The sequence below is a fragment of the Amyelois transitella genome, chromosome 15 (genome assembly GCF_032362555.1).
Source record: "Amyelois transitella isolate CPQ chromosome 15, ilAmyTran1.1, whole genome shotgun sequence".
In the NCBI taxonomy this organism is placed as follows: Eukaryota; Metazoa; Arthropoda; class Insecta; order Lepidoptera; family Pyralidae; genus Amyelois; species Amyelois transitella.
Genome location: NC_083518.1, coordinates 2,302,852 through 2,328,801, shown reverse-complemented (window position 1 = coordinate 2,328,801; position 25,950 = coordinate 2,302,852). Strand labels below are relative to the sequence as shown.

Below are 25,950 nucleotides of genomic sequence, written 5' to 3'. Positions count from 1 at the left end.
AATAAATTAGATCAAGTTTTTGCCATGACATGATAATTTGTTGCATCCGTTACTTAAATTATGGATGATTTAAATTTAGAAAGAAAAATGGTTTATCGCTCTATAGCACTATTTTTCTCGATTGTATTAATTGTTGGCATATTTCTCTTTATTCAATGAAGCTAATGTAATATAAAGAATATCTTCAAATTTTGAAGAAGTGAACTGAAAGGTTCAAAACAGATGTTTAAAGTAAAAGAACAGGTGATGGGGTGAAGGTTGTTATTCATGTTTATTTACATAGTTTTGAATATCACATTTGTTTAAAAGTTAAAATCCTTTTTCATTATAATTAACATTTCATTGTTTTATTTCTTAAAAAATTGTATTCGCATACAAACTTTGATAAATTTACTACTCTAAGTCTAATACTTTTAAATCCTCCATAATATTATGTCTTATAATTTCGATACCTTCATCACATTATATATAACATTTCATTCTTAAAGCCGCTTGGAACTTTACAAATCTTACAATATTACCATAACTTAGGCGTTCTCAAGAGCCGTATTGCGAAACGGTAGAGCATGACTAATACCCTCAACAGCCGTGCCAAATAGATATTGTATAAGCTGATGTATAGCTAACATAAATACAGACTTATTTTTCTAACAGAGTAATTCTCTATGACATATAAAATTGACTTTTTAAAAGGTGTCTTAACTAACTACTTGAATAAGTAATGTTAAAATTAAATATAGTTTGCAATACTCTGATTTCATAACAAACAGTAACTACTCCAAAAGTGAACCGTATAATCGATTACATCGTAACACTTTCCAGAACGGCAAAAAGCAACAAGAATTAGAAACTACTGCTTCCAGAGATCCAATCACTCATGACCACGAACAATAGCTCACAAGAAACGAATCGACGCAAGATTTAACTGAGCGATGTCGGAAAAAGCACAAGTAACATACTAGAGGCGGAACTGTTGTCAAACGAGTTTTTTGCTCTTGAAATGCTCGTAGTATCAATCATTGTTGGTATAAAATTGATCTGCTAGCGAGGCCATTCAATAGACCAAATTTGTATTGGCAAAATACTGCTCGTTTACAATTGCTTACGAGAAAATGAAGTTTTAGATAGACGCTTGTTAAAATCTGAAGAGTTTTAGTAGGACCAATGAGCTCAAAAATATGCGAAATATTGGTTGCAAATCATTAGTTTCGGAAGTGGATATTTTCTCTCTTCATGGTTCAAATCGTCTTCAACAATTGATGTTACGTTATGCAACCTAACTGATGTAATGGTTATATAACCATTGATATTAGTGACCAATTGGTTATGTCCGCGAAAGAGTAGGTCAGTAAGGTCTTGTCTTCATTCTAGTCTATCAGTGGGGTGTTATTTTTTTTTAATGCAAATTTACTAACGATTATCTATCTATCTATATATATAACTATCTGTGCTGTGATGAGAGGTAACGTTCGATATGTACTTAGTATCATTAATTTCTTGTGTCAATCGGAATCAGAGGTCAACATATAGGTTAATAATAATAATTTCCTTTTGCTGACCATAAAAAATATCACCTTCAAATATAAGAGGAATATAGCGCTAAGTTATTTAGAAGCCTAGAGACTTGCTAGACGAAGATGAATCGATTCAGGTCAAGGCGAGAAAACTAATGAAGAGTTTCCACTGCAGACAATGAGTGTGAGGACAGGACGTGGCCGAGGGCACTGAACTGCAATAAATGGAAGGTCAAGACGACTAATAAATTCTTAACTTAAATCAAAAGAAATAATTTATATTATCCCTATACGAAATTTAATGGTTTTGAATTTAGTGTAGATTGTAGTTCCGAAAAATGTATTACATAATTTATGGCTTACCTTTCTTACTGTTTTCTTTGAAAATTTGCGTTTGAAAGTTTTTTATGACGTGAGGATATACTCTTAGCAGCTGTATGTTTATAGTTATGTCTGTTTATAGTATCATAATAATTTCCTTTTCATTTAACTCTTAGGTAGCAATCGTTATAAAATTTCTCTGGAGTACTGCATTACAACAACTCGTTCAACTTATGCAATTTCCGACTATTTCACATTGTATAATGTCCTTGACAACAATTTCTATTTTATGGTTATTTGATGGGCTCCAACCCACTGAATGCCAAAGAGGGTCATTACCGGACAATAAAGTGGACACTCAAACGGACGCCTACTTATTGTCTGCTTCAACAAGTGTCGGTAACCTTTACAATGAACTAGACTTTATTTATATCTTTGTAAATATGAAAATGGCAAAAATACGATAAAGCAACTCTTAATGGTATCAAATGACCTCCCACGGAATGACGCTAACGTAGCCATTTTTTTCTTTGCAGACAAAAATGTAGATAGATCAATAGCACCTATTTACTAAAACGATGTCAATTGATCAGGCATCGCCTCTGGTGCCGATCAAGCCGCAGGTGGCTCTCCAGAACAGTGCGTTCATAAAGAACAGCCACAACCGGAGTAGTTTCTGCGGTGTATCTCAATCTCCGAACGGGAATACCTTTAAAACTTTTGCCGTGAATCGGAAGAGTTGGTGTGGGAACGGAACGTTGCCTCTCCAGCAGTTCACGACTGAAATAGAGGCTCCACAGCTGGCGACTTTCCGATCCGGAACCGGGACGTTCCCGAGAAACAGGGAGCGGAACAATAACAGTGCCTCGAACGGAATATTAACGCCAAACGGGAATTCTGTGCAGACGTTCAAGGGAAATGAACTGAGAAGGAGCGGATGCGCTAACGGTCGACGGTACGCTGAGATTGGGAACTGGAGTAAAAGGTAAGACAAAGTTTTCTAATGAAACTGGAATGTTCTCTTGATAAGTGTGAATAATCAATTTTTTATTTGGTTTTTCGATTAGGTTTAAGTATACATTGTGTATATTGTATTGGTGTTGCACATTACATATGTCCACCAAATCGTCGGTAAGTATCTAATTGCGACTTATCCGTTTTGAATTCAATCAAAAAAGTATAATTAACTTAAAAATCTCTTATTGTACAAATCTAATAAACCAATTGAGGCAGGAAAAACGCTGCCAAGGAATAAAAAGATGTTCGTGTAGTAAAATATTGTGTTTTCGCAAACGAACAAGAGCGTTGAGATCGAAGCACTCCCCAGGTAAAAATAAACAACAGTAGCTAAGCATCGCTTATTTCCACTAACTTCCTTTGCCTTCTATTTACTTAACTTTTTTCGTCTCGAGTAATTCTGTAACAAGTTTTCCAATTTCATTCTCTCGTTGCTTTCATTTCCTCTCCTGGGCGATTCGCCCCCTTAATATTACTTTTATTAGCTCAAAACCGTTTAACAAACATTGGTTTGAGAATCTAATAATGGTTGAATTCCATTATAACAAAGGGATGAACGTTTATTCAAATTGTCAAATATTGACATACATTATCTGCGATATTTTTAAAATTTGTAGGCAGATCATTCGATATCAAGTTTTTGTTGGAATAAAAATTGCATTTAAATTATATTTTTTTTATTGTTAATAAATTGCGCTTTAAGCAACAAAAATAACAGATTTTTTGGTCTACTTTATACAGCCAGACTTTTAAGTAATAGATGTGTATAAACTGATCATGATATGCCTGTTTACCACACTTATCTGATCAGAACCATTATCTTTATTTGTGCGAACTTCGTCTATATTTCTCCCTCGTCCAATTTAGGGTCAAGTCGATAAGATGTCGCCCAATAATCTGGTGTTTCTCTTACATTAGAGGCCTCTACTATCGCAACTCCTCGTTACGATACTATCTGCCGCTATTTAGCGGTCTCTAGTGAGTATTTATCGAGTTTTAGTCTTGCCAATTAATTGGTCGAGTCAGAAACTATTGCCGGTACCTTGATTCGCTTGGGATAAGCGTGACAGATGGTCTATTTTATGAGCAAATAAAGATCATTTATTTTGAAATGTATTGTTGTTTGAGATAATACTTTTATTTTGTTGTTTTAGAAATATGAAAGCTAATAGTAGAAAAATATTATACCGTATTGATTTTAATAATTCAGATTTCATGCTTCCGACATTATCACTACGCATAATAATCATGCACAAGTCCACGAAGCACATTCTTTTACTTCAACTGTTTGGAGTCAACTTGCTTTTGTTCTATCCTTGTTGAGATTTCTGTGTACTGTAATAAATTCTAAAGTTATGGTCATACTTGAGTTACGTTATGTATATATCTTAGTTCTCAGATTAAGTAATGCACATAATTCGTCAGGGTTAGTTGCCTTACCACTATTTGTTTCAATGCGCGATTACCCTGTTAATGTACGTACAACTGTAAATTATATTTACACAGGCAAACAATACTGTTAAATATGTTAATAAACCAATAAATTTTGTTTTTCTTATTTGCATGATAAATAATAATTTCATTTATTTATTAACAGAATAAGTCAGACAGTTCTTTCCGTTCCTATCCCATTAGACATTTTATAATACCTAAACTGATTTTGATAAAATAATATTATTATGAATTACACGTTCAAACAAAGGCATTTATTTTTGGGAACCCATGAAACCAATATATCGGATAAAAGCTAATAATAATATAGTCTAACGTGAACGGACTTAATAGCAGAAGTAAGTAAAAAATAATCCGTTATTGTGTTATTAGAAAGATAATCGTGTTTTCGTGAGCAATAACAGAAGTCCCATTTATCTGATAAGCCGCTGAACGGTCCGTCGCTCGCGATTGTATTCACAATGTTTTGTTTTCAAATAGTCGCTGTAATTATAACATAACTTTATCTGACAAAGGAAGATAAGGAAATTGGTGAATCCCTTGTGTAAATAATAGATCGAATTTGACATATCTTGGTTTTGGGTCAAATTAGAAGTTTTTTTGGAAACATCTCGAAATGTACCTAATCATTTTTTTTTTCTTTTATCATTATTTGAGTGCGTTTAACCTCAATCTACATAGTGGTTTGCGAGCTGATGCCTTAGGTGGTGCACGCTATCTAATCTCATCAAATAAGGGTATGTAATCGATATGCGCCAAATCGAGCTGTATAATGAAAAGCAATAATTAACACATTATCCTCCTATATATTCTCACCTCTCTGGGGAGGAGCCTGCAGTGCGCCTATGAACACGATCCTAATCTGTAATCTGTAAGTTAGATTTTGTAAACAAAGCGACTCCCGTCTAACCTCCGCAACCTTTGAAGGAGAACCTTACCTAAATTAAATCATGCTTACACATCCAATTGGTTGAATGTGCAGGTTTTTTTCTCAGAGAGAGATAGAAGAACAAAGAACAAGTTTCATTCATTAATATGATGTCGATTTGTACCTGTGCATTTTTGTGCATCATGCTATTATTATTCGGGCACCATAACGGTTTGACCACCTACGACGATCTCAATTAAATTATCTCATATAAATCAAATAAGTTCGGAATATTAACAAAAAAATGTGATACTAACATACCAAAAACAGATTACGTAACCCAAACCGATTAGGCTAAAAAAATATTGCCGTTTCAACGGACGACGGACCGGCAGCAATTTTGTCTAATTACTCATTCCCGACTTTAACTGCCTAGTCATTAATACTTTTCATAATAGTTGTTTTATTAGAGTACTTTTTTTTAAACTGTGTATTTTTTGTAACAACTATTTTAATTATTTTCAACCTGTGTGATGTTTACTTGTTAATAAACATATGACTTATATAAATAAATAGAAACATATTGACCTTTAAATAATTCAGTAAGTTCTTATGTATATGAGTTATTTTTTGATGATGTTATAAATAATAATAAGCGTATTAGTGATATTAAGTAGATGAATATTCACTTTTTTTAAATATAAGTACCTATTTGCAATTAGGCCACGATTTAGATTTAGGAGATCCATATTTATTATTTGTTGGTCCCGACATTAATGTATGGGAGTGAAAGTTGGGTATGGCAAAAGAAGCACGAAAGCAGAATAAATGCAGTGGAAATGAGAGCGTTAAGGAGTATGTTGGGTGTGAAATTGAGTGACCGGATAAGGAACGCTGATAAGGGAATGTTGTGATGTGAAAGAAGATGTAGTTACAGGAATAGAAAAGGGTATGTTGAGATGGTTCGGTCATGTGGAGAGGATGAATGAAAACAGGTTGACTAAGCAGATATACATGGAGAGTGTGGAGGGAAAGGTCGGAGTGGGAAGACCTAGACGAACATATCTTGATCAAATTAAGGACGTCCTGGTAAAGGGTCAGGTCAAAAGTACCCGAAACCTTGCATGAAGAGAGTTATGAATGTGGATGAAGCAAAGGAAATATGCAGAGATCGTGGCAAGTGGAAAGAGGTAGTCTCTGCCTACCCCTCCGGGAAAGAGGCGTGATTTTATGTATGTATGTATAAATTAACGTCCGATGATAATGCTGTATTGTAGTTTGTGCCGCCGCTTCTTCAACACATGCGCTTTGGAAGCGTTAGAAGATATAATAATACCATAGATCTTGTATTAAATTTTTAGAATAAGTCTACCAATTCTATTGTATAAAGTCGTTGATTGTATGTTGTCAATATTATTTCATCGACCGTAATCGATAAGTGGACAAACAGCCCGCGGCGCCATTTTGCCAGTCAACGGCTGAACAATTCACAGATTGATCAATCTGCGTGAGATTGAACGCAGTCCACTATCATAAAGCCATCAATCGGGTTATGGACTGACACGAGTGATTTTTGCAGATCTCATCTTTTGTGTCAACTTTGGAACGATTTATGGGAAACAAATATAAAAAAAATTTCAAAGTGTAAGTCTCATTTCACAATGGGCCATCAAGACTTTTTTATTTCGATTCAATTGTTGTAATTTCACTCTAATTAAATATATTAGCGAACTTTGCAAACAATGTTGATGCTACTATATCTTTACATATGTACACTTTATTTTTATTGGGGATCTGAGAATTTACCTGATATTACTAATATTATCCTCGACAATTTTTGAAAAACGAAGAATTAGCATTGTACTGGCTGTTATTAAGCTAATAACCTTAATTATTTAATAGCACTGCGTCGTAGCTAATTACATGTTACGTGCGTAGTTATAACGACACTCATAATTTGAGGTCAATGGGTCATCCCTGTTAAAAATTTTGCTTGCCATTGAAATTTTTATCACGCTATTTGGTTTAGATTACCTTGTTGGCATGGATGTCAGATGGCAAATTCAAATTGGCAAAGACAGCCAACAGTCTCGAAAAAATTAAAGGATTTGGATTTAAATTGTGATAGTTTGCTAGCCTATCGCCTAAATATCTATTAATGATGGAATGTAAGTGAGATTTACAGTTTTTCATAAGTGTAAGTTGTTGGCATATCTTAAAAGAACTATCAATAAATCTCTAACAACGATAGACATAATATTATACAATACAAGAAAATATTGCACCATTCAGCATTTTCAATTTAAAGTAAGAAAAGGCTGTATTCTCACAAAAATGTCCAGTCTTCAAGAATGACAATAGACTCAATAACATTTCCCCGGCCGCCATATTTAAAAAGTCTCGGACAAAAGGACGGGAGAAAATTATTTTCTCTGCAGCCTTGCACTATTGTAGGGGGATTTCCGAAGCCCTTTTCGTAGCTTTGAATAGCTATGACTACCCTCTTTTTAAAAACAAACGCGTTTTATTATACCGTAAGAGATTTTCTTCAAGAAAATTTTACACATTTATTAATAAAAGTTAGAATGCAATGTAATCATCATGTTTTAAATAAGTTGGGTATAAACTTTAATTTTGACTCTGATTGCCTCAATTTGTTGCAGAATTATATATGTTTGTATGTATATATTATGTATGTAAAGTATTTAATGTTGAAATTGTTTCAATCATTTTTGTTCTCAATTTAACATTGGTAAGAAGAAAATATTGCTTGAAGAATCGACTTTAACGACACAGATAATCTTAACACACGCAACAAACTCATCAGCTATCAACTAAAGAATGTTAACATGTAAAATGGGTCAGTAATTAGCTTAGCGGGTTACTCGCTTCAGTCGACTTCATTCAATAGGTCGCCTTACAATTAGTATGGCGCCTGTAGTATCTGACTGCATGTTGCACAATTCATAAATATAGATGGCATGATGTGATAAGCTATGCAGAGATCTGAAGTTGCAAATTAAAAACTTTACAACATTGTAACTTTTCCTAAACTTATGCTAAGGTAACTTATAAAAGGCAACCTTACCTCATTATGCAATTTCCTTTAGGCAATCACAAAAAAATTTCATGAGGGAGACATGGAGGCGGCAGTAATGAAATAGTAACTTATACTAAACGTCCATAAAATATTTCCTTAATATAATATGTGTGTACTTACATAGACAAGTAACAACATCAGGGAACTTAAGATAAAAATGCACATCATGATACAATTTTCAAAAGAGGTAAAGAATAATCTCAATTCTATCATCAAGTCTTTCGTTCAGCTGGAACGTTGCCTCTCAGTCTTTCAAGATTGCTGGCTCTGTCTACCCCGCAAGGGATATAGACGTGATTATATATTTATATATATACATATGTGTGTGAAGCGCGACTTTAAAAATTTTGCTGCAAATTAAACTGAGGAGGCCACTTCTCTAAAATTTAAATTCAATGTTAATAGTAACTGAAAATTTATCAACATAATCAGTACAAAATGAATTCAAAATTAACCACCATATAGTAATTAACTCACTTCAAAATCAAAATTTTATAATACGAATGATTCAGAAAACGGTACATCGCGCGCAAATTATCGTGTTAATTGTCGCATCGGTACGCATCCATCGACTCGTTAGTATGAGTTCGTGTTTTATTGTGTAAATCAGGACAATTAGCATAACAAACAGAGACTCACGCACGGCCGGCCGCCGCTTGGTATCGGCCACACGTAGCGTGCCCGCCAGACCGTGGTTTCATCGACTTTCCACTGCACATTGAATTTAGTTGAGGGCGGACTTTAAAGCTGGCTTAGTTACTAAACAAAGAGCGTGTTTACCTGTGCTTAGCTCATCTACATGTTAATAAATGTTTGTATTTTCCTTTGACTGCCTTTATTCGAAATAGGTAACGTATGTTTTAATGTTAAGATATCTATCGAAACAACCGGAAAGATGTACCTATTATTCATAATTTTCGTGGTATGATGTGTTAAGTGTGATCACGCAGGCATCTGCTTCAGAAGAGTTTTGATTTATTTCTAAACGAGCAAATATTTGGACAAAAGTTAGCGGCACATTAATGAAGATACAACTTGAGCTGAAATCACGAAAGGGGTTATTGCTGGAATTTGACCAGCAGATGTAGATAAAGTTTTCAGAAATACCACCGCACGGCTAGACAATTAAGTAATAAACAAATTTAAAATGTCGTCTTTACATTTGATAACTAAAATTTTCAGTTTGATTTTTCAGTTACGTAACCAAACCACGTGATCCTCTCAAACCTATTACTTATACGAAACAAACATACGCAACCAAGCAACCGATCTGGAATTCCATTATCTAAGTGAGTGACGTCCCTCAGGACTCCGAGAGCCGGCATGCAACCTTCGGGAGTTCCTATAATGAGGACGACACCGATATTTATGCCCTGCCACGAGTCCCGAATACGAAATGAGAGATTATTCGAATATTCAATAAGGGTACACTTTGAATTTTGTTGGCAACACTATTTGTTGGGTAAACAGCAGTGACAGCCGATGTCCCTTTATTGACAAAGAACAGAAATTGATACAAATATGCAGCGTACTTTGTAGTGAAAAGGCTCTTTTTCAAGGGGCTCTTTTATGTTTCAAGATGATGTTATTTTCAAACTTGATCAATTCATGTTTTTCTTGTTTTGTTTTGCTTTACATTTTCCTGTTATTTTTGCTCGCTTTCTTTTTATGTAGTCATTTTAAATTAATTATGAATTAGTGCTACCCTAATATTTATTTCAAGAGAACAAAAGACTCTTCTTGTCAATTATTTCCTTAAAAATTTAAGATAGTGTGATTTTGTTTCATTAGTCATCCAAGTTTTGTGGCCATAGAAATCTGAATAATAATAATTATTCAACATCTATGTTTGTAATACATCATCAATACGATGTAAAGCGACAGGATAAGACTTCGTCAGTGAAATGCCGAAATAGTTTGCGGGGTAGTGCATGCAACATATACAAAATATCTTAGTAGATTACTACAAGTCGTTTATTAGTTGCTTTCCTTAGCTTGACTGCAAAGCTATAGGCACACCATCTAGTAATTAATTAGTATTTTAAGCGCAGTTTAAAATCGGGCCCGTATCAATTTGTTAGAATGTCAAAAATCACTAAATTTGCGCGTAAATCTTTATACATACATACATATGGTCACTTCCATATCCCTTGCTAGGTAGACAGAGTCAACAGTCTTGAAAAGACTGATTGGCCACGTTCAGCTATGTGGCTTAATAAAAGAATTGAGATTCAAACAGTGACAAGTTGCTAGCCCATCGCCCAAAAAGGAATTCCAAGTTTGTAAATCTTTATCATTTCATTTTTGCTTTATACATTATAGCATTAGAGAGTCAGGGCATTTGTGGTGCTTCCCGGGGATTGTCTGGGCAAACTCCGGCATGAGAAAGTGCGGAAATCCCATGAATCACACTGCATTGCTAGGTATTCTCGTGATTCACAATAACTCTGTTTTTCGCACCATGTATTTACATAGCCACCCACTCTATCTTTGTTTACTTTGTGTGTGAAAAGTTTTATGGAAAAGATGAGTGTTGTTTGAACTATAAACTAGTGAACAAACATTATATAGTATGATACTCTTAGCAACTACTGAACATTTTTGTGTGTAGATAATGACATTAAAGCCTTTCATTTACGTTTTGTTTTACAAAGAATGGACTTAGAAGATTGAACATCGTTTACATTAAAAACGACCTTCAATTATATATGACTGTAAAACATAGAAGGCATCCGACTAGGTATATATTGGTCCTAGTACGATAATTATAATAGTTCAATCACCTCGTCTATTTAGAGTGTCAGACAATCAAAAGATAAGGCCTGGCCCAAACATTAATTAAGAGGTAAGCTGATTAGTTCAGTTGCCATCCCAACTGTTACTGTATTTGTGCATTTAGGTTGTTCAATGCTTCAATACATAAATTTAAGAAATAAAGAATGCTCTCTGCATGATGGGAACCCTTCCTAGCAGTCAAAATTTAAATAATATTGGTTTTAGTTTTTAATTAAAGATAGCTTTTTTTTTAATTATTAAATATCATTAGATATAAATATTTTTAAGTTATATTTTAGTTTGGTATGTTTTAGTTTATCTATACTTATAATAAATCTGTAGAGAGGTCAATTCTGTACATGGAATATATTTTCAAAATAACTATACAGGGGGTGATTAGTGATCGATACTGATGCCAAAAATGCAATCAGTAAAATTTTTGTCTGTCTGTCTGTCTGTCTGTCTGTCTGTCTGTCTGTCTGTCTGTATGTTCTTTATAGAAACAAAAACTACTTGACAGATTTTAACGAAACTTGGTACAGTTATTCTTCATACTCCTGAGCAGGTTATAGTATACTTTTTATTATTCTACAATCACTAGGAGAAGAGCAGTGAAAGGAAATGTTGGGAAAACGGGAGAAGTTACTTGATTTTTTAAGCTTCCGTCGCGTGTGCAGCCTTAATGGTTAAAGATACAGCAAAACCATGTATTACGGAAATATACTTCATAAAATTATTAAAAAAATATCCCAAGACAGCATAAGTCTATCTTTTATGGTTGACTCGCAATAACACGTGTAATTCCTAATAGCTTAGCAGTTCGGAGATTTCTGATTATATTTCTTTACTCTGATGTTTATAATACCAATAACACTCACACTCATTCATAATTCTTAAAAATTAATATAAGTACCTATTCAATAAAAAAAGAATCATCGAAATCGGTATAGGAACACCAAACTTATACATGAAATAAAATACCCTAACAAGCCATCGCGCGTAAATACTGAATCATGCTATAAGGATTATTTTTGCGTAACGGTTACCGCGCTCGACACGGCTAGCGGAGGCAGGGTATAAAATGGGCAGGAGGCGAGCGCAAGCTTCATGACCAAGGCAGCCAGGGGGAGACTTTACGCAGTTCTCTCTTCCAGCCTCCCCCTGAGGACAAAGCTCGGGATCTAGCAAACGTACGTCAGATCCCGCCTCACGTACGCGGCCCCGGCGTGGTATGCATTCTGCTCTGAGACCAACAGGAGAAGACTCAGAGCCCAAGAGAACCAAAGTCTCAGAGCAATCGTCGGAGCCCCGCGCTACGTGAGGAACTCGACGATGCTCAGGGACTTGAAGTGGCAGAACCTAGATATTCGAGAGGGCGGACGCGTCATCACACAGCCACCTGCGCGGCATCGCGCTGCTCCACTCCGCTCCCTCCGGGCCGTCGGGTCCTCTCCCCTCCCCTCGCTGCCTTGCGGCTGACGTCGTCAACCAGTGACGGCGCCGCCGCTGATGGGAACTCCCAGTGTATGAAGACGTGAAGACCCAGGCCGTCACGGCCGCCCCATCGACCTGCCTACAGTCGTAGGCAGCGATGATGCCATTGAAGAGGGCCAAAAACCCTGACCAATCTACTCCGACTCCACTAAGGGAGTATGGGAAGACCCGACGACGGCAAGACAGTATTGCACAGGCGTTTCAACTTTATTTTCATTTCTTTTTCTTTTGTAGTTGTAGGTACATATTTCTGGTTATAATTCTATTAGAATATTTTTTTTTAGTTTAAATAGGCACTTAGATTTATCTATACTTATATTATAAACCTGAAGAGTTTGTTTGTTTTTTTAATGTGCTAATCTCAAGAACTACTGGTTCGATTTGAAAGATTATTTTTGTAATGAATAGACCATTAATCGAGGAAGGCTTTAGGATATATAACGTCCAGATGCAACTATTAAACTATTAGGAGCGAAGAAATAATGGAAAATGTGAAAAAAATCGTGGAAAGAGCATCCTTGAGGGCTTCAATGATGCCCAAAATAACTATTCCACGCGGACGAAGTCGCAGGCACAGCTAGTTGTTAATAATATTGTTCTTTCTTACGGACTTGGAAAGTAAAAATTCTGAATGGGAACAGAAGAACTAATCGAACTGTTTAATACCTATTAAAGCTTATATATAGGTTGTGGTTTGATTAAAATTTTAGTTATAGCACTACTTTAAAGGATTTTTTTAAATATTCATGTATCATTTTCTCTTATTTTGGATGTTTCGATTATGCTTACAATGCCTGCTTAATTTGCATGCTGCGTAATAGTATGAAATTATGTTAATTAAATAATGTGTTCAAAGTACTTAAATTTATTTAACTCTTTTAAAATTGCCAATGAAACTTCAACGCAATTATCTCCCACTTTCCAGTCTACAGAACAATGTCTGACTTTATTACAGTATGCACTGAGAAGAATCATGGAGATACGTAATTAGTAGTATTTTATAAACTACTTAGTTGTTCACCGCGAACTTGGACTTTGTGAACAATTTGAATATAAACAAAATTTTGAATATCTTTACAACGACTAGATCGATTTTGATGTCCCGCGAACCTAAATATTGAATGGCAGATCCTACATACATTTTAAATTTCAGCAAAATCAGACGATGGTTTCAAAATTTATCGCGTTACGAAAATACATACATACCATAATTGGTGTATTTTGGTCCTAAGATCGTTGGTAGACCTTACTTGCTTCATTCACTCGGTCAATTAAATAATAATCAGTTTCTTTTGTTTCATTTGTATTATCGACGTAATATCAATACACGGCAAGTCAATATCTGACATTGATTATGATATAATACCTACATAAATAAAATCGCCTTTTTTGGATAGGAAGGCAAATAATATTTCCTTCTATTTGTCATGATTCCTGCTTACTTCTTTTGCCTTGCATCATACATCAGATTATTACAAGTATAATAAAATTGCTGCCTTAGTTAATTAATTTTTTTTTATATTTTGAGATCAGTCTTTGTAAAGGTGTTAATTTTACGAAAGCATATTTTGTTACGCATACTGCAGTCCCGTCTGTTATTTTGTCCGCTTTTTTTCTCATTAATCGGGAAGGCAATGAATATGCAATTTAGTCTATTCAAATGAGCTCGCACGGGGACATAATAAAACTGTCACACTTTGTAACAGCGTTGAAAAGTTTGCCCAATTGAAAACTCCCTAAGCGGTGCTAGCCTTATACGTGTTTCATTATGAATTCTAATTATCTTCTTTCGTAATTTTTCTTTATAATGTAGCAGGCGTTCTTTTTTATGTGAGATTAAATTTTTTCAATTTATTTCAATTCCCGTGATGGGATTGTGCAAATGTTTATACTTTTTATTTTTGTTGGTAGTTTAGTACGAAAATCGCGTTAAATTATGAAAGTTTTAATTTGATATACTTTTAAAATACCTTAAATAGTATTTCTTTTAATGACTTTTAATCTACTTTCATTTCGATCTTGACATATCTGCGTTTTGAGAGCTAGAAAAAATTAAAGTAAATTACTTTAATTTTGGGCAAAGCTTACTATAAGAATAATGGCTTTCTACGACTCGCATAATCAAACTCGAGGTTCTAATTAATGAGTATGTTTTTATTCATGATAAAAGAATAGGATTTTGTTTCAATAGACATCCTCTTTTATCCCTTGTTTATTCTCGAACGCCTAAAGGGCTAATTTTGAGAAGCGATCGAATTACCGCCGAAGGCTTTCGTGGATTTCGGAAGCTTCTGGCAATTTATTAGAAAAACAAGTTCTATTGATGCCGCGATCAAAGGATATTGGATTTGTTTTCTTTTAAATCAAAAGTAATTTTCGTAATTGCTAGTTCGGTCGTTTTTGTTATTTTTAATTTGTTCTTATTTTAAGTTTTATTTTTTTATTACTTTCAAAGCTTTGCACCCTATATTCTAGATAAAATTACGGAGTCAGTCTTGAATAGTTATTTCAAGATTCAACATAGAACGTAAAACAGCTTTTATTAGATTTCCTGTCTTTTTTAAAGTTTACATTTCTTGCTTATAATTTACCACATGCGTGCATAAATAGATACTTACTTTGAAACTACAAAATATTCCGAAAATTGTTTCCTTATTACTACGAGAAAGACCGTCTACCAGAAGGCAACCCTTATCAAAATAATGTAGTTATAATTTAGTACTGCCCACCGACCCCATGGCCCGGACGCACTTTCAAATTATTATCGGCCACCCGCATTGATTCTGATAACCCTAGCCTCTCTTAGTGGAGTTGAAGAGAGATAACAATTGTTTTAAATGTTGCTGTTAAATTGTTATCAGAAATTATGTTTTCATGTGTTTTTGATGTGATAATGGGACGTTTAGCATTTATATTCTTATGAGAAACTAAATTTATCTCGCCTTCAAGTGCTGCGTTCAGCCCATGCACTTATGGAGTTATATTAGAGACCATACAATTCAATATCAACTACCGCTTAATATACAAATTTCATTTCAATTACTTTGTAAGAAAGAGGTAGAAAGCAACTTACTTTTTTATTTTGGGTATCAATCGACAATTAGTAGAGAAATCAAACCCAAATATTTGCATATAGTCTGAAAAAAAAAAACAATCTTTTTCAATCAACCATCACATGTTCTTCATCACAGAAAGCGGCTTATATTATATTATTACTATGGTCTTTATCAACGACGTTTGCTCCGTTCAGTTTATCAACTAGTTCAAATATCAGTTAGCTAGTAACACTGCGATATCGGGTCGTCTGTCTCTCCATTGGGCCACTATCGCGATAACATCGCACGCGCCGTTTGAAATGCCAACAGAGCTTTTAGATTAGGAAGTATTGTAATGCATTTTACATTTAAGTACTTCTTCATCGTCGTTACCTTTTCCCACTTTCTACGCGGGGTCGGCACAGTATGTTAGTTTTTTCCAACTACTTCTGTCAATTGCCATCTCACTGGTTACTCCCTTTCTCCTCATACTATCCTTTACGCCGTCCATCCATCTCTTTTTCGATTTTCCCCTATTTCTTAAACCTTTCACTTCCATATTTAAGGGTCTTTTAGTAACATGACCTTCCGCTCTTCTCATGATGTGTCCGTACCAACCCAGCTTATTACCATTCATCTCTTCATTAGGTACAATAATTGCATGTTCTATTCATTTTATATTTAAGTACTGTTGTATATATAAAAAGTATGTCGAACGCCCATACGAATTAGCAAATCTTTTATTATGCGAACTGCTTATATCATTAACTCCCCCGCGTCTGTTTTACCTGATCCCTACAACGTAAGTTAAGATTTTCATGGCAAGAGTTCACAGGCAATTTTGAGCTTGCATTCACCATCTTAGACCCCATCTTGCTTACAATCCGATAGATTGAGGTTAAACGCACTCAAATAAATAACTATTCAGTTAACTTACTGGCCAATTTTACGCATACGCGGTAATTCAACAAAATTTACTTTTTCACCGAAAGTTTAAGAGACTCCTTTATTTTCTAAATTAATATTTGTTTAATCTATCAACTCAAACCACAAAATAATCAAACTTCCACTCAAAACATCGTTTCACCAAACCTACACGAACATGCGTACATATAATCATTACAGTCAGCTTAAATCAACGAACCCCAAAGTAATTAATAACTCCATCAACTTTCAACTAATCAAACCAAAGCAACATCGGTCAATAACGACTCCCCTCACATCGCATAACTCTGCGAATCCTGTGATTGACAGTCGATGCCCTACACGCATGTAATAGCAAGGATTTAATAAACATGATCAGTTCATAGTCTGATACACACGTATTAACCGCTAGGGATTACGATGGTCATTGAAATTTGGGAGGGTTATTGAAAAACTAATGAACTGGCTGGAGTAGTTTCATGGATTTGGGAATATGTATCAAAAACTTTTTATCACATTGTGATCGCATTACTTATATTGCTCTCTTTCTAACATCAGAATCCTATTCAAGTAGAAATATATAAATGGCATTTAAAGTGGTTTTCATAATTATTTTGTTTGATGCAAGTTTTGTTTGTATGTAATATCTTTATAGCACAGAAATTTACATAGTTACAAGAAATAGTACATAATTTTATTCAAATCTGTTAAATACTAAATTACGTATACAAATGTCTGTTTGGTCATTTCATTACGTACAATTTGTTCCGGCGATTATGATTATATTTTATTTTGATACAATTTATAAAATATTCGCCACTATTTGAGAAGCTTTTTTTTGAAAAGTTTCACGAAAGCGAAGCTCCGGGCAGTTTAAGCAAAACGTAAACCGTCATAGTCTGCCGTGACTGTCATACCTGGTCACTAACATACAAATATTATTACAGGATTCTCCTATCCTTTCGAGGTTTTACCGACTATATTTTTCTCACTTCATGTGTATTATTTTCCCGAAAATAGGCCCGGAAAGCCTCAAATATCCCATTGTACAATAGCGGGAAAAATTATTCGGTCCTGTTATCCCCCGGGAACCGGAATGCGTGGATATCCAATATTCTGTTCCCAATAATGAAATTGCAGTTTGAATACTGCAGTGATTTCGTTTATTGAATCACGTGCGTATTTCGCAAATTGATATTATTTGCGGCACGGTTTTGGGATTAATGAGGATTTGTGGGCTGCTTTTTGTACTTATTACCGGAATATTTGAAGATTGTTTATTTAAATATATAATTAAACATTTAAAATGTAAAGAGCTTGATTACAAATAATTACAATAATATTAAATTCCAAATTTTTAGTACTACATAATGAAGTCTGATAATAAACCAAATTGAGTTTATTTTTCTTTTGGATTTGATTAACTGTAATTATGTAATTTAAGATTAATTTAAAATCAAGGACTAGTACAAAGAACCTTGCTTGATAAGAACTGAAACAACAAAGCGGAGATCATGCACGTGTATAATCTATTCCAGAGGTATACTCTGGAATAGATGCGTCATGTGTGTAAAACTTAGAAAAAGGAATTGATTACGGACTTTATATCATACATTCGTGAGAAAAGCAGTTCTAAATCCCGCATTTTCTTTGCTCCCAGCACAGAATGGAAGGCAAATAACATTGAATTATCTTACCGTAACTGCGTATGTGGGTGGGTACCGTTGGCTTGTATTAAAACCACTCACCGGAGCCCTGATTATGCTGAGATCAGACACGGTGATCTTGTAACGCAGTAAATATTGTTGCAGAACAAATAACGGAGAGCCTTGTCTCGGAAAATGTATCACGAACCAATTTTGTTAATGCTCAATTAGCTATTTTTATTCACTACAATTGCATTATTAATTTTTGAAGACAGTGATTAAGAAATCAATATATTTTTCTTCCTCCTGGCTTTATTCCCGGTTACATTCTCACTTTTCTAGAGATAAGATCCTTTTTGATCATGATCCTGGATTGGGTGATGACTCAGGTTTTTACACGACTTACATCTGATCATCGCATCCCAACTTTTGAAGAAGAACCTTATCCGTAGTTGATCGACATTATAGCTACCCGTATTAGATAATTATTATGGCGCATATATATCAAAATAAAATCAATAACCGTGCAAAAAACGCAAAGCGCGAATTGAAATTCCTAAAACGTTTGCGAGATTGAAGTGGCTTTTATGGTAATGGTGGCTGCATCAACCGATAGCGCCCTTACTGCACAGCCGAATTAAATATTCATGGACACCATGCTATTTCGGAACACCTGATGTTCAATCTATTTTGGCCGTGTTATACTGTTTTGTCGCACAGGTATCAATAATGAAGTTTGTTATGCAAATATTTCGTCGTTAAATGCAACTCGAGTGGTGAAAGAATATTTTTATTTGCTTCAAATATTTTTTAGTAAAGAGCTTTGGAAAATATATTTTTGTACATAAATGTATTTATTGCGTCTTTATTTCTTACAATGTAGACAAAGTCAACAGTTTTGAAAGGACGTTACTAAGAGGCCACGTTCAGCTGTTAGCCCAATCTAGGTTTCATTAGCCTCATCCTTCTTTTAATTAACTTTTATAAAATGCACGGCAGGAGACACAGCTGGCACATACATTGAATCGCACGCTACTAGCACAGAAATATTAACATTTTAGATCGTTTAAATTTTACCGAATCACTTATAACATCCCTGATGGAATAAGCTATAATCATAAATTTATTTGAATTCAGTAGTAGCAGCTTAAATAAATAAAATAAATATATACGGGACAAATTACACTGATTGAGTTAGCCTCGAAGTAAGTTCGAGACTTGTGTTACGAGATACTAACTCAACGATACTATATTTTATTATAAATACTTATATAGATAAACATCCAAGACCCAGGCCAATCGGAGAAAGTTCGTTTCTCATCATGCCCTGGCCGGGATTTGAACCCGGGACCCCCGATGTCACAGACAAGCGCACTACCGCTGCGCCACAGAGGCCGTCAAATTCATGCTTCATGCCTTCCGGGCCGATAATACCCTTAATTCACATCATACCCTGGCAGGAAGTCACCACTGTAAATCAAACATGGCGCCAATCCGCGATTCCGATGGAATATTTTAATATAATAATAGCATATCGAATCAGGGATTCATTTCGAAGTTAGAAAATTTATTGATAGAGATGTGGTTGAAAATGAGGTGTTAAGAATGAATTAGTTGCACGATGCTACATTTCTTTAGTCATTTTAATGTGGAGATCATGAATTTCATTGATTGTGTCTTAAACATTTCAAATAATTTAGTACATTGTGACTATTCAAAAGGTTAAGATACCTAATTAATTTCGTTGGAACTCTTTTAGCGGTTTAAGCGTTGCATTGAGAGAGATAGTCATTTTAAGTTTTATATCATTGGGGTCAAAACTGAAAATGCTTCAACTGAAATCATTTATTTGCAGAACAAATAGAAGTAAATTTTGTTAAGAGTTAAACGATTTTACATGACTCAAGTTAAGATCCGTCAGTCATCACGGGGAAATTTACAATGTATTTTAAAGATTCGAATAAACATACATACATTTATAAACGTCACACAACTTATAATTAGTATTGTAAGCAAGCTTCTTATTATACCCTCTACACCTCCACATCTAGACAACGCATAATTATTATACTAATAAGTCTAATCAACTTTCTCTTCTTCCGTTCCGTGCATACAAATACTGATTACATATATACTGAGTATCGACCTACCTAAGCATGTGGTATGCATACACGACATATATAATGTTCATGTATCATAACTTTATTCCTTGTTGGGTAGACAGAGCTTAGATGCAAGACTCGGAGGTAACCTTTAGCTGGGACTGAGATTCAACACTAGCAACTTAGTAGACTATTAAGCTATGTATATAATAGCTAGTAGTATATAATAGCTTATTAAGCCTTGACCCTTCGGGAAAAAGACGTGATGGCAAAAGACCTTTTCGGATTTAAACCCCTCATTCAATTTCATTTCACTTTTCGTATGTCACAATTTTTAGAGCTAACACGACCACATACATTAATACCACTAGCTGTGCCCGCGACTTCGTCCGCTAGGAATTATTATTTGGGCATCATATTTATTTTTGCAAACATCCTCCTCGGCTTTATAGCGGGCGGTCACGCGTATTAGAAAGAACGCTGGTTCGCCGTATTAAATGTTTCGCTGCAAATTGCTTATAACGACCATATCTCAAAACCTATTCGTCTGATTTATATACTGTAAATGGCAATTTTAGTCTACATGAAAAGCCGAAAGTAATAAACATATTTATTTGGATAAGGATTAATATTGAATTAAAGAAAATTGGTTTCAAAATAACTTATGTTTGTAATGAAAAAATAATCTTAAAAAATTAACATAAAAGTGGTTATTGTAAGTAAACCTTAAGAGATAGATATATGCTCTCGCGGACTTTTTTGTGGCAAAAAATGAGTACTTGACATCTTTAGTACATTGTTTTACTATATCTTTGTTGGTTTGCGCAGCGTTCGCGTGGAAAGCTCGCAGATGGCCGACTCATTCAACTTTCACCTGCATTGTTGACGTTTCCCGTAGGAAATCCGGGATAAAATGTAGCCTATAGCCTTCCTCTATAAATAGACTATCTAACAGTGAAAGAATTATTCAAATCGGTTCAGTAGTTTCTGAGATTAGCGCGTTTAAACAAAAAAACAAACAAACAAACAAAACAAACTCTTCAGCTTTATAATATTAGTATAGATTACACTTTTTTCCACAAAGACAAGCAAAAACCTAGCAATTTCTACTTGCTACGATACTTACAAAATTCCTTTTCTTCGTCCACACTCATCACTCTTTTCACACCTACCGCAGAAGACAAATATTAGCGTACTACTTTCATGACTCAACTTGTAATATTACAAGTCCAATATGTTCCCGAGGTCTCGATTATTGGTTGGCAAGAGCGTTTCAACTTTTCCCCACTCTATATCTCTGAGAATATTAGAGCTGTTGGTTAAACTAAATTCTTGATTTTTCTGTATTTGTTAGCAAAATCTATTGAATCAAAAACTAGGGAGAAATACTTGTAACTCAGACTTGATAAAAAATCAATATAGCTAAGCAAAAAAAAAACAAAATAAAACCCCGCAAGGGATATAAACATGATAATATGTATGCATGTAAAATAACAGACAGCAAAAGTTATTAACTATAACTTTTGCTAGAAATGTTTATTAGTTATTTCTAAATGACCTTTATTTTAATACCTAAAGAAATGGACTATAATTCTATATTAAACTGAAGCTAAAATGTGTAATATCTAAGTAAATACTGCATTTAAAAAGTACTTATTTCTTTATATTGACCTGTTATTAACCAACACTGTTACAACCAACTATGCAATACATACTGCGATGCGTGTAAAATTTTCTTATTCAATCCAAATGCCATGGACATACAAAGCTGCTAAATATTTAAGCGTTCATCGTGCATTCGTTTGAGCTAGACATTCGTTTTGTTGAATTTTTGATAAACTGCAATTTATGTGGGACTATGGGGTGTCTCCTGGTGTTTGTTATATTTGCTATTTGTATCTCTCTGGCTGGATAGAAGTCCTGTTTAAGCTGTTTCTGATTTACTTATTCTCGTCATAGATATTCAAATTACTATGTATTGGAAAAACAGTCACAAATACAAAATTAGATTGATCAGTCAGTTAGAAACTTTTAGACTTACAACTACTGGCTCTGTCTAACTAGTAAGAGATAAAGATCACATCTTTATTTAACGCCTTTCTTGTTTCCATCCCAGTCGTAGTTCAGTGACGTTAGTTTAATTACCCCTTGTGCACTCCTAAATTTTAAAAGACCAGGTTGCAAATTTCGTAACATAAAAAAAAAAAAACAATGAAATAGCGACTTCACCTTTCCTTATTTCTATCCCGATTCAAGACCAGTGACGTCCGATTAATGTCCCAGGCGCACTTCCGAATTTGGTGCCCGGGCCGGGGTCACCGACCCCACGACATCTTTGACAGAGATTCGTTACGGTTCTCGTAGAGGTGTGTATGTGTAACGTTGTGTGAACTCATGACTCGTGTGTATTCCAAATCCGAATACAATGACGGTTGAATGAACGTGAACGAATTGATTCAGATTTGGATCTAAATTCAAAATGTTTTCGGCTACCGTTTCGTTTCTTTTTTTTTTGTCAATTGCCAGCTGTGTCTGATTCTGTACATTCATTTGAATTTTAATATGAAGTAAAGTAAATTACCACAAAACCATCAAAAAGTCTCGATCGGAGCAGACGTCTTGTCGATTATTTATCAATATGTTTTCATAAAATACATTTATTCACTTACTAATGTTTTAGTAAGTGAATAAATGCATGAGATGTTAATTTCGGTGTTTGCTAGTCTTTTGCAAAACACTAGTTAAAAATTAAATATAGTATTTAGACGTAATAAGTATTGATATTACGTAATACCTCGTCTTTATATAGTCGTGCGAGACTATATTGCTGACACTTTCACTGCATTCCAAACCCGATGGGAAGTTAATATTAGATTTTATCGCGCCCAGTACATTATTAGCATTGGGAATGTAATCCAATAGTTATAACGGGAATTCGAGGACAATTTTAGATACAATGGTAATTTACAATACAAAGTAACGTAAGAACTCGTTAATACCTACTTAATTTTATTTTAGTATCCTTTTTTATTAGACCGACTTCAAAATTGTTGAATTAAGTATTAGGTGAGGACAGTGTTGAAACTAATAAATTTGTGGTTTTATTATAATACTGATTAAACAATATATAAAATAAATCTAGCAGAAAATATATTTAGCCTGCTAGAAGATATTTATTTGTTGATAGTCGAGATATAAGAGTGAATTAGCACATGTTATTATGTGATCAAAATTTTATTTCTTTGTTTTTAAAACAGTCTTCAGTCAATTTAAAGTCATAAATTATAATCAACAATTAAGAAATAAAGATAAATTTCAAATATTTGCCTACGTATCAAAACTGATATTCCTATCTAGATCTATGTGAACTTAATTTAATCTTGAACGTTGTCACAATTGGTTAATATTTATGACTGCTAGTTAATAATTCAAATTAGACTCTGTCCAGTTGACCTGGGTATATTGGTCATGTTGGTGATTTAATAGGAAGTCTGTTAGCGTTAACTGCTGATATAAAGTATTATGTAAGAAATAAATGTACCAAAGATAAATTGTCAATGTTTAACATAAAATTAAGCTTTAAAATTATACTTGCTACACAAGTTTGTATGATTTACTGTGTAATTCAAATTACTGAATGGTTCGTAGTTAACTCAATTTGAGTACAACACAGACGACTTTTTTACAATTTATTCTTTCTTATTCAATGACTTACAAAGCTTACAAAAAATAATTATGACACATAATTATTACACTTACATGTAATTTAAATTCAATTTCTTTTAACTCTTCTTCAGAATTCTTTCTAACAATTAAGTGCGCTGCAAAGTTTTCATATCCATAAATATACACCATAGCGATTGAGTTATTTCACTAACAAAACTGCCTATATAAATAGAAATCATCACATACATTCACATAAATAAAAAAATTCTACAGAAAATGTTCATCGAATGGAATGTTTAAAAGGGGAATATGCCCAAATCTCGGTACTATTTCATGGATCGCTGCAGTCGAGTCACGCCCAATTGGATTTTGTTCCGAGATCTTCTATTGGAGTAACAGACTTTTTGTTTGTGGTAAATCAACAGCTGAATCTGGTGGGAGGTATGAATTTGATGATTATTATTCTTTATATTTTATAAAAGCTGAATGATTGACTTTATCAACCGCTCGGTCTAGAGATTTTAATGTTCCTCACTGGTCTATAAGTGCAATGAAAACATATTCTCCAAAATTTCCGCGATAAGGGATATCATCGGTACTTTTCTATTTACGAGTGAACTGCAGGCGAAGCTACGAATATAATTTCTTTTTTGATCTATAATACCGTGAAAGACAAAAACTATAAACTAAACGAATAAAAATGTTCTTTCATCAACATGTAAAATTGCATATCTTACTCAGCAAAATGTCTTAAAACTTTAACCATTTATTAGAGACTTTTTAAATTGCTAATCAAGAAATTATTCAAAAATGTCTAAATCCGGAGAATAAAACTTTCGTAGCGAAATTAACTTGGAGGTATTAAGGGATTAGCTCAGGCAGACTGTAGGAAGATTCCTGACCGCATTATTTCCGTCTATAAAGTTACCTGTTGAGGGAAATTCCCTGGGGAGCCCTCAGAGGGATCTGGAGCATAGCTCAATTATCTTACTTGAGTGAAAGTACTTGCAAATGCTTAAGGTGGAGTCCCAAAGCTATTTGCATTTAGTTCATTAGTTGATTTAGCGGAAAGTCTCGGCGTAGTGAAATCAACGTTGATTTGTGTAGTTCAATTAAATTCGTGTTGTTGGATATTAGTTTGTATCTATTTTATGAATTTGTTTATTATTGTACAGGTATTTGTTATGGACATTTTCAGAACATGATTTCACGATGCATGTTGGTAAATTTTCAGAAAAACAAAATATCATTTTTGCTATGTACTTTCAGTTTGTTTAGAAGTTTTGTTATAACTGAGTTTACTCAGTTAATAAACTAGTAATTTAAAGCTCACGTTATTTTTGGTTCGTATGTCATACAATTGCTGAACAATCCCCCGATCGTTATAATTGAATCTCTTAAAAGTCTTAATCTTCCAAATGAATTTATTTCTTCTTCCTTAAAAGCGTTTCTATATTGCGAGCTTTATCCTCATTCCACATTCCGCTCCATGGTAGCAATATCTACATCAAAGGAAATCTGTTACGTCTTACTTCTGTTTAACTGTTTACACGAATTGGCTGTCTGTCTATTGATATTCATTGTACTATATTTATGTTCCTCTGTGATAGCTTTACAGCTTTCAATCGATGTTTATCGTATCTACAGTGTGGAATTATTAAGATTTATATCGCTTCCGTTTTAGGACATCAAAACTTGCGTAACTGATATGTAGTTGGTTTTGAAATATATATTATACAGCGCGCTATAAAGCTCCGTTATTTATGTTGAAATGTTTTCTTTTTATTTATCTGCGCAAATCAAAATATATAATTTTATAGAAATAAATAAAGTTTTTTTTTGTTATTCTATAGATGAATATTAAGGAATATTCTCAACCATTATGAAATTTCTACGTATTAAGATATTGCATAATGACATATAATCAAAATTTATGAGTGACGGATCTTAACTTAACAAACTTGTCTTTATAAAACAAACCAAACAAACTTAAAGGTAAGACTTCATTTCGTTTAAAAAGAACTTTTTCTGTTAAA

The 25,950-nt window shown here is 34.0% G+C and overlaps 1 protein-coding gene across 9 annotated transcripts in view; it reads left to right on the top strand.

The window, feature by feature from the left end:
* The window catches only part of LOC106139755 (protein sprint), a 230,636-nt gene that overhangs the window by 118,487 nt on the left and 86,199 nt on the right, over window positions 1-25,950 (top strand). For 4 of the 9 annotated variants that reach the window (XM_060948271.1, XM_060948278.1, XM_060948272.1 and 1 more), the window contains exon 2: window positions 2,372-2,820. The exons of the other annotated variants lie outside the window; for them this stretch is intronic. In XM_060948271.1, the coding sequence (XP_060804254.1) occupies window positions 2,414-2,820 (407 nt within the window). In that variant the 5' untranslated portion in view covers window positions 2,372-2,413. The remainder of the gene's footprint in view (window positions 1-2,371; window positions 2,821-25,950) is intronic. 9 annotated transcript variants of the gene reach the window in all.